The sequence below is a fragment of the Mustela lutreola genome, chromosome 3 (assembly GCF_030435805.1).
Source record: "Mustela lutreola isolate mMusLut2 chromosome 3, mMusLut2.pri, whole genome shotgun sequence".
NCBI classification, from domain to species: domain Eukaryota; kingdom Metazoa; phylum Chordata; class Mammalia; order Carnivora; family Mustelidae; genus Mustela; species Mustela lutreola.
The window spans coordinates 182,588,950-182,602,875 of NC_081292.1; the positions used below are offsets into that span (position 1 = coordinate 182,588,950).

Below are 13,926 nucleotides of genomic sequence, written 5' to 3' on the forward strand. Positions count from 1 at the left end.
GGGACTCCTTGCCCTCCTCAAATCTGGGGTACACTCTGTCTGCACCAGCCCGCTTTCCTTCTGGTCGGCTTCCTGTATTGAAGAGGTTGGAGAGCTAAAAACTATAATCCCCATACTGCCTTGCAGCTCAGGTTCCAAGGCAGCCCGGCTTCCAGCTCTGGGTTGCATGGGAGATGTGTGGAAGGTGGGCGCAGGACAGAGGCCATGCTTCTGCTGCTCCTGTTCCTCCCTCTGTCGCTGTTGCTATCGCCTTTGGGGAGGGGAGTCACAGGCCAGGTGTGGGGGCAGAGAGGACGTTTTCTCCCCCACAGGCAGCACTGCCCAGAGATATGGAGATGCACTGGGACCAGCAGCTGTGGCGAGAGCGTCCCCACACTCATGCTCCTGAGGGAGGCCAACCAGGTGCTTCCCAGGCTGATCGGAGCCCCCTGGGGAGCCATCCCTGGAGACCCAGCGCAGAACGCCTCCACCCATTCCTACAGCACTTCGATGCTTATGTCCCAGCACTTTCTGTTCAAAAGAGGGTGCCCCTCTTGGGGCCTGGAGGACCGCTTTGCAAGTTCTGCTCAGGCTGGGCTTCAGCCAGCACCAGGTGAAGCAAAGCTCTCTCCATGAGGTCCAGGAAAGCACTGGTGTTCTCACGAGAGGGCTCTGCCTCCCACAAGATCCCTAAGTGGGAAGAGGCTGTTCCCTCAACACAGCAAGGGGCTCAGACACTGGGTCATCAAAAAGAATGACAAAGGTCTCCAATTACCAATAAAAGTCCCTTTATTCTATATTTTCTCCAAAGACAGCAATGTGACACAGGGGTGGCTCTTTATCGGAGAGACAGACATTCAGAATGATAAAAGTGGCAAAAGGTCAGGGTCCTACAGAAAGTACTCTAAGTTCCTTCGACCTCTGGTGCCTGGAAGCCACCTTCTCCACCTTCTCCACCTTCTGACCTGAGACACAGCCATGGCTAGGAATAAGTGCTCCAGGGATCGAGAAAGGGACTGCTCCCAGGAGGCATGGGCCCAGCTCAGTACTGTCTCTCCTGGAAGCGCAGGCTCACCTTCTTATTGGGAACCAGGACAATGCGTGCCATGCTCCTCACCTCCCCTGTCTCAGGGGCCACGACCACCTCGTACTTCTGGATCAGCTGGGAGGGAACACGCCTGGGCATGAGAATCTGCGATCTCCAGCCGCTCCCCTCCCTCCCCTGCTCCTTCCCTGTGCCAACCTTCCACTCCCTGCCCTGGTCTCCACCAGCCCTCCCTGGCCCCACATGGCCTTCCAGCCTCTCCCCACTCACCCTTGACAGCAGTAGCTGCATCTCCAGCTCTGCAATCCTGCGGCCCAGGCAGGCCCGGACCCCATAGCCAAAGGGCACAGAGCCAAACGGATGTTGGACTCCAAGGGCAGCAGGCTGGCTCTTCCTCAGCCAGCGGTAAGGCTGGAAGCTCTCCGGCTCAGGGAAGATGTCAGGGTCCCGGGACACCACGTAGTGACAGAACACAAACTGGGTCTGCAGGGCAAGAACGGGCAGCACGTCAGCTTAGGGCTCCAGGGCAGCCCTGGGAATCCCAGCTCTTCAGCTCCACTCACATTCTTGGGGAAGAGGAAGCCATTGACTTCAATTTCCTTTTCTGTGATGACCCGGGAGTTCATGGGGACCACAGGGTAGAGGCTGCAGGGAAAAAAGGTGCACGTTTGCCTCTGTTCCCCCAAGTCCTTCTTTTCACCTCGCCCCTGGTCCTAGTTCCAACCCCTAGCCCCCGCTCCCGACTCCTGTCCTCGAGTCCTCCTTCGTGCAGACCCCGCACTCCCAGGAACTACCGCCTACCGCAGGGTCTCCTTAAGCACAGCTTTGAGCAAGGGCATGTGGGCAAAGTCCTTGGGCTGGGGCACCTGTCCGGCTGGCACCACGCCCACCACTTCCTTATGCAATGCAGCCTGGATCTCTGGGTTCTTTGAAAGATGGTACAGGGCCCACGTCATCGTGTTGGATGTCTGGAAGGCAGAGGGAGAGGGGAAGTGAGGAGGGATTTCTAGGCAAAAGGCTAGAGAGGAGGGTAGTAGGAGGCTGAGTGGGCATGCACCGTAAAATGAATGTGCCAGAAGCATGGTGGAAATAGACACAGGGGCTCATGAGGACGCTCCCTGCCGAGCGTGACTCCACAGCACGTGAGGACCCATGAGACGGAGAATCGAGCTCTAACAAGGAGTTTGGAACAGACAGCAACCCCATGCAACAAAAGGAAAGCAGAGACCAACCAAGAAGATGCTTGTGGTTGAGCTCTCTACTTAAGTTACACCTTAAATAGATGTGAGACAAAACTTCTAGGTGGCCAAGAGAGGCTCCAGGAGGCGATGGGGTCCCTCTTACAAAAGGACAGTTCCCTGCCCACCTCCTCCAGGTTGAATGACCTCCCCCCTGTTTTCCATCTAGCTCTACATCTAGCATACAGAAAGAGAAGCAGGTACCTGGAGGGACGAAGGTCAGGCTCAGGTGAGGGTAATGGGGAATTGGTTCAGGATAGGAGCTGGGAGCCCCTGGTCTCCTCGCTGGCCCCCCTCACGCACCGTGTCTACGCCAGCCAGGAGCAGCTCAGGCAGGCTGCCCATGGCGTCATGAGTACTGAGCTGTCCTCTGGTCAGCAGAAAGTGCAGGTAGCCAGATATCTGGACCTCATCTGGCCCCCTTGTCTGCAGCTGAGTCTCTATCTCCTTGAGTTTCTCATCAATCAGCTTCTTCCCTGCAGGGACAATGGAGAACAAAGGCGATCAAGGTCAAAAGTCATGATCTCCAAGGACCAAGAGCCACTCTGACAGCTGGTAGCAGGAGGCAGAACGTCCTGGCACAGACCTTGGAACCCACTCTCCTCCTCCTCACCCCTACACCTGCCACTTCCTTCCCGGGCCTCCTTACCAAAAGAGAAGATGGTGTTCCAGCCATCCAGATAGCGCTTCCAGAAAGGGAGCAGGGAACGGGTCCACTTGGGGAGGAAGGTGACATAGACTGAGTTCTGGAACATGAGCCCGACAGATCTGACAAAGGCCACCGTGTCCTGGGGGATGGGGCGCTCCAGGCAGCCAATACGTTTCTCAAACAGGATGTAGCAAATAGCTGGTGGTGCACAAAGGACGTGAAGGGAGGCGGTGTCATGGCGCCCGCTAGCCAGCGGCCCCGCCCCTGACCCCTGACTCCTCCTCCTCCCAGGACCCTCTCCCAACATGGGTACCTTCCAAAGCAAAGTAGTAGAAATTGTGAGCCATGTCAGACACCTGGTCGCCCGAGGGGCTCTCTGCCAACAGCCGGTTCAGGTGGGCCATGAAGTCGTCGATCACCTCATTCACGACACCAGCGTAGAGTGCAGCCTCACCGGGCTTCAGCATCCGCTGGTTCAGAGCCTGGCGCAGCTGGTACCAGTGCTGTCCTTCCCTGTGGGGAATGGAGGAAGCGCACACTTGTGAGTAGCTGATGGAGGCTGGATTCAGGGGCGTCTCCCCCCTGCCCTGTGACCCCAACAGAGTCTGGGAAGACCTCTGGCTCCTCGATTTAGAATTATAGAATCACTGAACTTCAAAGACCAGAATCTTCAAATCACAAAACTTCGGAGTCTCATGACAGCATCGAGGAAGTAGTCAAGGTGGGCATCTGGAGTCAGACTACCCGGGGCCAAATGATGATTACAGGTCTGATGACTACTGGCTGAGTGACTTTACGCAGGTGACTTCTGTGCCTCAGTTTCCCCTTCAGTAAAATGGGAATAATAAACGTGCCTATCTTAGTAGGGTCAATTACAGGGCTTCGATCAGAGCCTGGCACATGAATGTTGACTGTGATTATCTTAGGATGATATAATTCCAGAATCTTCTGTATGTGAAATTAAGGAAGAAGTGCAATGGTTCCAGTCCTTCTGCGTGGAGGATGAAGAATAAAGGAGGAGCAAATTAGGGTTTTGGGAAGCTCAGATTCTGGACCTTCACGTTCTGCTTGACTCAGTGAGCCAAAGGGACAGAGAGACCCACCTGGGAGATACCCCAGAATCTTCTTGCTACAATCACCCAGTAGGGGGTTGGGTCCCCACCCGGATTAGACAGGAATGCTCATCAGGGTGGGAACCTGCTTCCCACAGGGGGGCTTCAGGTCTAGGGGCTGTCCCCACCCACAACTGTCCCCCAAAACTACTACCTTTCCTAAGCAAGCTGGGCATGGGTCAATTTTTTAAAAGCTTAAAAGCTCGATGCAGAGTGGTAAGTACAATATGGCCCAATTTTAGGAGGAAGAAAAGAAACCCTATAGGTCCATATGTATATTCACATGTTTCCACATAAAGTAGGGGAGAATACCCACCAAACTGTCAGGATTACTTAGAAGGATTGGGATGGGAGTGGGCAGTAGGAAGACAATGTTTTATTATTGGACTTTTTACAATAAGCACTACTTTTGAATTATTAAAAAACCAATAAGGTATTTTAAAAAGAGAGATATTATGGGTGCCTGGGTGGCTCAGTGGGTTAAGCATCTGCCTTCAGCTCAGGTCATGATCCCAGGGTCCTGGGTTCAAGCCCCACATCAGGCTCTCTGCTCAGCGGGGAGCCTCCTTCTCCTCTGCCTGCTGTTCCCCCTGCTTCTGCTCTCTCTCCCTCTTTCTTTCTGTCTAATAAATAAACAAAATCTTTTTAAAAAGAAAAGAAAGGTATTTAAAAAGGCTTACAGAAAGAATTGTGGTTTTTTCTAATTTGGAAAGCTATTTATTTAAATGAGCCTCAAACCCCAGGAGCTTTCTTTATTATGTTGGGAAAAGCTGCAGAAAGGTCAACTGAAATGCTGCTGAAAAAGAAATGAAAACCAGAATAGACTCATTTACTGGAACTTCAGGGTGTGGGTGCTTCTCCAAGAGTAAAATAATTCTCCCAATAGTAGCAATCAGATTTGCAGAATTTAAATGAGAACATTTCAGTGGTTGTTAAAATATTTCCTGGGAGAACAATGTTTCATAAAATGAGATTTTTAAAAAATGTGTGTATATATATATATATATATATATATATATATATATATATACACACACACACATACACATATATACACACACATATACATTTTAAAACAAAAAGAACTTCTCATTGGTTAGCAAAATAACTTTAAAATACATATAAATGATATAATATAATTAGGAAACTGGCTGTAGAGTGAAAAACTTATAAATAGATAAATAGGGATATGCATAAGGTCCAGCTCCAATTCTAAATCCTGAGCCATCAACTCTAGTGAAGACCTGACCTGGTGAAAACCCAAGACCCAAGTCCTTCCCTCAAAGCCGGACATCAAGTTAAAGAGCTCTGGAAGGACAGACATTCGATTCTCTTTTCATAACTTTGAATAAAAGGCTCATGAACTGTTGCAGTTCTGAAACTGTCCACCTGTGAAGGAACCACAAAAAAGAAATAAACATGCGATGCGAGAATGAACATCCAGGCATCAAAGACAGATGAAATGCACCCACCAACTGGTTTGCTTCCTTTCCAAAAGTATCAAGGCATTAAGTTCTTAAATCCCAGAATCAGAGAGATCGATTCCACCACTCACTAGTGGCAAGTGATGCAAAAATCTCTCTAGGCTTCAGTTTCTCCATTTGTAAATGGAGATAATCACACTCTCTTGGGCTGGTGAGAATAAAATGAAATAATATATGTAAAGAGACTAGCCTGATGCCCGGCATGTTCTAAACACCTGCTTAGCTATTATTATTACTGGTGCGGCTACTGCAACCACGGCCAGGACCGACTTTAATCCCTTAAGAAATAACGAAAGCATGAGATGTCAAGCAACTAGGGAAAATAAAAGTCTTTCATTATTTCTGAAGCTCTGTTTACATATTACAGCAAAAAGAAACCTGTACTAGGGTGAAAGAAGTGATGGGGATTAAAGAGTACACTTATGCTGATGAGCACTGAGTAGAATCAGAATTGTTCAATCATTACAGGGTACATCTGAAGAACCCTGTATGTTAACTATACTGGATGTTAACTATACTGGAATTAAAATAAAAAACAATTTCTAAAAAGCCCTGTATATACCCAGTTACAACCTGTGGCACTGGGAATGTTTCATCACCAATGATTCTCAATGCTTTATCTCAATTGGCATTTGCGTATATGGCATATTCAGCCCATCCTTGAATTTGTCACTGCCAAAATAACCTTAACTCTTTTGGGTGTAACTTCAAGGCCGAAACTTACATCTGTCTCTGTGTATGGAGAGCATCTGTGAAAGTTATATCCAATAACAAACCTATAGTACATAATTTGGGAAATATTTTTAAAGTTAAATTCAGCCTTCCTAACTAGTATGGTGATGGTGTTTTTTTCAACTATATACAGAAATGTCCTATTATGATGAAGTTGGTATATTTTCAATCATAATGTGGAATAATGGAGCTTGAAATGTCCTAGAGATAGCTTGGAGATATTCCACTCCAAACTTCCCATTTTACATAAGAGAAACAGAAGGCCAAGGAAGGTGAAATTATTCCTTTGTCCACAATATACTAGTGGAAAAGATAATGAATGGTCCCTGGGCTTCAGCCATCCCAACCACAACTTTTTAGACTGAGTATCAGGCTCAGAGGATGCAGGGAGAGCCCACTCTCCCCGTTATCCACTGGCTTCCCAATACCACTGTCCTTGGGCCTGGCCCTCTGAGGCCTTGTACCAGTCCCTTTAGGCCCCAGCTCACGTGGTGAAGGGCCCATAGGCCAGGCCCTGCTGGTCTCGGTGCTCCTTCCATAGTTCCATGTCGTTCCGTACTGGGTACTTGCCCTCTTGCCGCATCACTCGCTCCAGGAGGGGGGCACTGGCCAGGTTCACATGGGTCTGAGGCCCTACGCGGGTTACCCACATTGGACCATACTTGGCCTTGTTCAGCACCTGTGGGGTTCAACCAAAGCTGAATAACCATGGCCTATCCAGGCAGGCATTTACTAGAGAGGAGATGGGATCAGGGAGTATCTGATAGTCACACCAGGGTAAGTGGGCTGGGCAAAAGCGCATTGTATAGGAGGCAGACACTAGGATGGCCTGTGGTTCTCAAAGAACACTGAAAACATGGGTACACAGGAGTTAGAATACTGAGAGCAATGAGTAGCTGGCAGAACTGGGGCAGTCGAAGTCCTTGGAGAAATGAAATTTTAGAAAAATGGGATATGTGGCAAACTGGGGTCTGTTTTGAGGTACAGATATTTGGGGTCTGAGGTTTTAGAAAAATTGAACCCTTTAGTGAGGTACAGTGGAATGCCTAAGCATTTAAATAGAATGCAGCTTGCTGTCAATGAGATAAAGATAAATATCTCATATAATCAATAAGAAAAAAAAACCCACAATAGAAACTCCAGGAAAAACAAGAAGCTGAATGAGAAAACCAAGATTCAAATAGGAAGTACACTATGTAGTATAAATTTTTAAATTTATTTTTATTTATTTTTAAGGAATTTATTTATTTATTTAGAGAAAGAGAGGGACAATACAAGTGGGAGGGGCCGATGGAGAGAGGGAGAGAGAGAGAATCTCAGGCAGACTCCATGCTGGGCTCAGAGCTCCATGAGGGGGCTCGATCCCAGCACCCCGAGATCATGACCTGAGCCAAAACCAAGGGTCAGATGCTTAACCGACTATGCCACCCAGGCACTCGGGTATGAATTGTTTTTATTTTTATTTCTTTTTTTAGTTTTTAAAAATTTTTAACGAGATTTTTATTATTTATTTATTTGACAGAGAGAGACACAGTGAGAGAGGGAACACAAGTAGGGGGAGTGAGAGAGGGAGAAGCAGGTTTCCTGCCAAGCAGAGAGCCCAAAGCAGGGCTAGATAACAGGACCCTGGAATCATGACCTAAGCTGAAGGCAGACGCTCAATGACTAAGCCACCCAGGTGCCCCATGAATTTTTTTTAAATAAAAAAATTTATTAGCTGTGTTAGGTAACATAATTTTCAAATATTTTATCTTAGAATTTCTAAAGCACTTGACAATTGATACCCATAGCATGTATGAAATTGACATGAGTATAATGTTTTTATAGTCGCTGAAAATGAGGGGGGAAATAAATATATTTTGGGTGTAGGGGTAAAACTTAAGAAAAATCCACAAATACTGAGGCTAAATTTACTGGCAAAGTTACACTTACAGACTTAAAGAATATGAAACATAGAGTTTTCCCAGGTACTTCATCATTCATAGTCTGTTACTGAAAAGATGTTAAGAGGATCAGAATCTCCCCGGTACAAAAAGTAGACCAAAGCATTTCTGTAGAAGATGTGTTAAAATTATAGAGAGGTGATCTTTCCTTCAAATTATAGAAGGAAACTTCGCCCAACTCGTGGTTCAGAAAAACAGCCATCTTCCTGGGTTCTACTATTGACGTTGAAAACCAGATTCTCCCAGGACCCATGTGACTCGATTGCCTTCAATATATTACTCAGTTACCCAGAATCCACCCTGAACTAACAGCTGATTCTGTCAGTTCCTAGGAGAACAATCTTGACAAACCCCCAACACCTTTTTAGTTTTGTTTCCTACTTCTACGTCCCAGTAATGCCTGCTGGTCTGGAAACTACAGTGATTCTTGGAGAAAAACAGGCATATCCATACATTGCTGGTGGGAGTCTAAAATGACACAAATCTACATTGAGGACAATACACTAATATTTATAAACAAAGTATGGGATGTCTACATAACAGAATACTATGTCACCTTAAAAGAGGATGAGCAGCTCCTTGTGTAGTAATATGGAAAGATAGACTATAATGTGGGAAGACTGATAGATAACCGAAGCAGGCGGTTAAATGGAAAAGTATGGTATCTTCTGTCTAAGAAAGGTGGGCCAAATAAGAATACACAGCATTTACATTCGCTTTTAGAAAGAAACTAACGGAAGTGATTAGCTATGGGCTGGTGGAGGGGATGGTAGTGGGAGGCAAGACGGCACGAAGTATATCTTGTCATATTGTTTTGGGTTTTGAACTACGAGAATGAATTCAAATTATTTTTAATCTAAAGGGAAAAAAAAGAAAGTGTTTTGTGAAATAATGAGTCACCTGCTGTTCATCAGGTAATTCCAGAAAGCAGGAAAGACTTACTAAACCTCTCGATTCATGAATACACTCCTTAGATTTTTAAGCGGGCCCTAGCTTTGTTCGCTTGGTTTATTTCTCATAAAGGTTCCATTTTTTTAAGCAGTACTTTTATGGGGGCACCTGGGTGGCCCAGCTGGTTAAGTTCCAACTCTTGATTTGACTCAGGTCATAATCTCAGGGTTATGGGATCAAGGCCCATGCTGGGCTCTGCAATGGGTGTGGATCCCGCTTAGGATTCTTTCTCTTTTCTCCCTCTGCACTCTCACCCCTTCTCTGTCTCTAAAAAGTAAGTTGTAAGTCCTTATATTTCTGTTTTTCTGTACTGAATTCCTTAGGAGAATTATCCTAAATGTAAATTTTAATTCATTTCCAGTTGGTTTATTTAAGATACTAATGGCATAATAATAATGATAATCATAATAAATATTTCCATGGAGCTTAGCATAAACCAGACACTATTCCAAGCACTTGACTTATTTTAGAAATTCAGTCCTGGGCGCCTGGGTGGCTCAGTCATTGAGCATCTGCCTTTGACTAAGGTAATGATCCCAGGATCCTGGGATCGAGCCCTGCATTGGGCTCCCTGCTCAGCGGGAAGCTTGCCTCTTCCTCTCCCTTTCCCCCTGCTTGTGTTCCCTCTATCTCTGTGTCTCTCTCTGTCAAATAAATAAATAAAATCTTAAAAAAAAAAAAATTCCGTCTTCACTACAACTGTAGGAGAGGGGTGTAACATTACCACAGTTTTTTTTTTTTTTAAGATTTTTATTTATTTATTTGACAGAGAGAAATCACAAGTAGGCAGAGAGGCAGGCAGAGAGAGAGAGGAAGGGAAGCAGGCCCCCTGCTGAGCAGAGAGCCCAATGTGGGACTCGATCCCAGAACCCTGAGATCATGACCTGAACCGAAGGCAGAGGCCCAACCCACTGAGCCACCCAGGCGCCCCAACATTACCACAGTTTTGTAGATGAGGGAACTTAGGCCCAAGGAGGTTGCCCAAGGTCACATTACTGGGAAGTAGAAGAGTCAGAATTCAAACTCAGACCACTTAGATGGAGGTCATGCTCTCCACCACTTGAGAAAACTGACCCCTGAGGAAAGTGACTGTGACTTACTGACCAGAAACAAACTTAGAGCCTTTAAAAATAGGTACTATTTAAAACCAACATAACTACACAATAAATCAGGGGTCCTCACTGAACCACTGACATTTGGGGCTGAATGATTTTTGGTTGAGTTAAAATTGTCGTGTGTATTGTACGAGGTTTAGCAGTATCCTTGGCCTTTGCCCATGAGCATCTCTCTGCCCTCCACCTGTGACAATCAAAAACATTTCCGGACATGGCCAAAATGTCCCCAGAGGGGTAAAATCATCCACAAAAACCCCCAACTTTTTATCATTGTTATTGTTGGTTTGTTTATTTGTTGTTGTTTTGTAACCCCAACCTTTTATTTTTATTTTTAATTCTTAAAATTTAAAATTTTTAATTTCTAATTCTTTAATTTTAGAGGACTCTTTTTAAGAAACAAAACCTCATTTTGAAAAAAAAAATACTTATCTGGAGTTCGGTTTCTTTTCCTTGTGGTAAGTTCAAATTCAATCACATGCAACAGTTGTATAAAAATGCACATAGTGGTTATCTCTGAGCCATGGTTTATAGATAGGTTGCTTCCTTCTTTATACTGTAATTTGTTTTTCAGATTTTAAACCATGATCTTGGAATGGAGGGGGTCATGTTTTAAAAGATTAGAGCTATAACCATTTCCTTGGGGACTGGCTTCTTCTCTGGAATCCAAAGCCTCCAGCACCTCTTCCTGGCTTTGAGTTTGCAGATTTCTGAGACATCTCCCCTTTCCACAGGCTATGCTTTCTTCCCTCTTCCTTCGTATTCCTCTTCTCAGTTTACTCAGTGGAACTTAACCAGGATCTATTTCTGTAAGCACTTATTTTAGAAAGACACGAGAATACTTGCTCAAAGAGTGTGCGCTATCTGTGAACCTACCATTAGGCTGTAACCTGAGCCAGTTATAAAGCCCAAGGTTCTCAGATAGATCCTGTCCAAGTGCCACTTTGCAGAACACAGTCCCCTAGGGATCATCTTCCAAGATGAATGGGAGGGGTAGTTTCCACCAAGTGAGATTCTGAAGGGGGAGAACGATGAATTCACTCAACATTCATTTACTGAGCTCATATCCTGTTCTCCTATACTGATCTCGGCACTGAGGATACAACTGTGAGCACAGCAGGCCATCTCCCCTTAGAGAGTTTACATCTTAGTGCATGAGCCACACACTGGAGTTGCTTATAAATTGCTCCCTAGTTACATCTTGTCTCCTCAACTAGATTGAAAATCTTCAAGGGTAGGAACCATGTCATACTTTGTTATTGCTTCCTGTACTGTCTGACATTATCACTAGACCCATTTTAGACACTTAATATTTAATAGTTGTCAGTGAATCAGGTGGAGAAAAGTTGCAGACAATGCAGGCTGCAGACAGAAACAAAGACAGACAGAAAGGAGGTGGGGAAGGAGATTCACAGGAAACTGATACCAGTGGCTCCAAAGGAGTGGTCACTAGCTGTAAAAGCCTGGAAGAGTAATTTGAAAGGAAATTAAGAAAATGATTCCCTTTACAATTGGGTCCATTCTGGACTGAACATTTATGTTTGGGGGAGTTTATATGGTGAAGACCTAGCTGAATTTAGAGATGGGGCCTCTAAGGAAGTAAGATTAAACAAGTAATTAAGATTAAATAAGAGTGAGTCCCTGATCCAATAGGATTAGAAGAGACAACATAAGAAGAGACATCAGAGAGCATTCTCTCTCTCTCTCTGCACGTAGACACCAAGAAAGGCCATGTGAGGACACAGGGAAAAGGTGGCTGTCTACAAGCCAGAAAGAGAGCTGTTACCAGAAACCAATGATGCTGGCACCCTGATCTCAGACTTCCAGCCTCCAGAACTGTGAGAAAATAAATTTATATTGTTTAAGACGCTCATGTTTTGGTGTCTTATTATTATCTGTCATATTTTGTTATAGCAGCCAGAGAAGACTAATACAGAGCATCCAAAAGAATAAAATATGTAGGAATAAATTTAGCCAAGGAGATGAAACACTTGTACACTGAAAACTACAAAACATTGCTGGAAGAAATTAAAGAACTAAATAAAATGGAAAGATAGCCCATGTTCATGGATAGGGAGACTTAATATTGTTAAGATGGCATACTCCCCAAAGTCTACAGATGCAATTCAATCTTCACCAAAATGCCAATGACCCTTTCTGTAGAAATGGAAAAATCAATCCTGGGTCACCTGAGTGGCTCAATCGGTTAAGCATCTGCCTTCGGCTCAGGTCATGATCCCAGGGTCCTGGGATCCAGTCCCACATCTTGGTCAGCAGGGAGCCTGATTCTCCCTCAGCTTGCCTCCCCCTCTGCCTGCTGCTCCCCCCCACCACCCAGTTGTGCTTTCTCTCTCTCTGGCAAATAAATAAATAAAATCTTAAAAAAAAAAAATCAATCCTAAAATTCACATGGAACTGCAAAAGACCCTGACTAGCCAATAAAATATTGAGAAAGAGAAAAAAAGTTGGAAGAGTTACACTTCCTAATTTTATCTTTCCAATTTTAGTATATGTGCTGCCGAAGCGAGCACTACACTTCCTAATTTTAAAACTTACTACAAAGCTACAATAATCAAAACAGTGTGATAGTAGCACAAGAATACACATATACACCAATGGACAAGAACTGACAGTCCACATCTATGGTGAATGGATTTTTGTGAAGCTTGCCAAAACCATTCAGTAGAGAGAAAAAAAAGCTTCCTCAACAAATGATGCTGGAACAACTAGAAAACCAAGTCCTAAAAAATGAAGTGGGTCTCCTATTTCACTTGCTATAAAGAAATTAACTTAAAATGGGTCAACAACCTAAATATAAGAGCTAAAATTATAAAAGTCTTAGAACAAAGCATAGAGGCAAATCTTCATGACCTTGGATCTGGCGACAGATTATTTAATTTGACACTAAAAGCATGAGCAATAAAAGAAAAAAAAAGATGAATAGGACTTCATAAAAATTTAAAATATTTGCACATCCACAGATATTATCAAGAATGTGAAAAGACAATAAACAGAATGGGAGGAAATATTTGCAGATCATATGATGGGCATTTGATATCCAGAATATACAAAGAAGTCTTTAAAGACAGTGATTTAAAAATGATCAAAGGACTTGACACATACAAAGGGCCAAAAAGCACATCAGCACCATTGGTCATTAAGGAAATACCAATCAATGCCACAATAAGATACCATTTCACACTCACTAGGATGGCCTTAATCCAAAAAAACCCAGAAAATAATGAATTTTTGGTGAGGATATGGAGCAAGTAAAACCCTTGTACACTGGAATTGTAAAAATGGTGCAGATGCTATGGAAAATCATTTGGCAGGTCTCCAAAAACGTAAACATTGAATTACCATATGATCCAGCAATTCAACTGTTCAGTATATGCCCAAGAGAGATGAAAACATGCTACACAAAGACTTGGACACGAACGTTTATAGCGGCATTATTCGTAATAGTTGAAAGGTGGAAACAACCTGAATGTCATCAGTTGATGAGTGGATAAGCAAACTGTGGTCCACACATACAATGGAATACTATGTCGCATAAAAAGGAATAAAGTAGGATACATGCCACAACTTGGGTGAATCTTAAAAACGTGTTAAATGGAAGAAGTTAGACACAATCGGCCATTTACTGTATGATCCTTTTTTTTTTTTCAAGTAAGTGCCACA

At 44.3% G+C, this 13,926-nt stretch overlaps 1 protein-coding gene across 2 annotated transcripts in view; it reads right to left on the bottom strand.

The window, feature by feature from the left end:
* Nucleotides 1-750: 750 nt before the first annotated feature.
* The window catches only part of LOC131827446 (sterol 26-hydroxylase, mitochondrial), a 35,709-nt gene continuing 22,533 nt past the window's right edge, over nt 751-13,926 (bottom strand). For both annotated transcript variants that reach the window (XM_059168030.1, XM_059168029.1), the window contains exons 3-10: nt 6,728-6,918; nt 3,225-3,424; nt 2,912-3,109; nt 2,566-2,738; nt 1,826-1,992; nt 1,588-1,669; nt 1,295-1,507; nt 751-1,141 (exon numbers count right to left, since the gene is read on the bottom strand). In XM_059168030.1, coding sequence (XP_059024013.1) covers nt 1,022-1,141; nt 1,295-1,507; nt 1,588-1,669; nt 1,826-1,992; nt 2,566-2,738; nt 2,912-3,109; nt 3,225-3,424; nt 6,728-6,918 — 1,344 coding nt within the window. In that variant the 3' untranslated portion in view covers nt 751-1,021. The remainder of the gene's footprint in view (nt 1,142-1,294; nt 1,508-1,587; nt 1,670-1,825; nt 1,993-2,565; nt 2,739-2,911; nt 3,110-3,224; nt 3,425-6,727; nt 6,919-13,926) is intronic.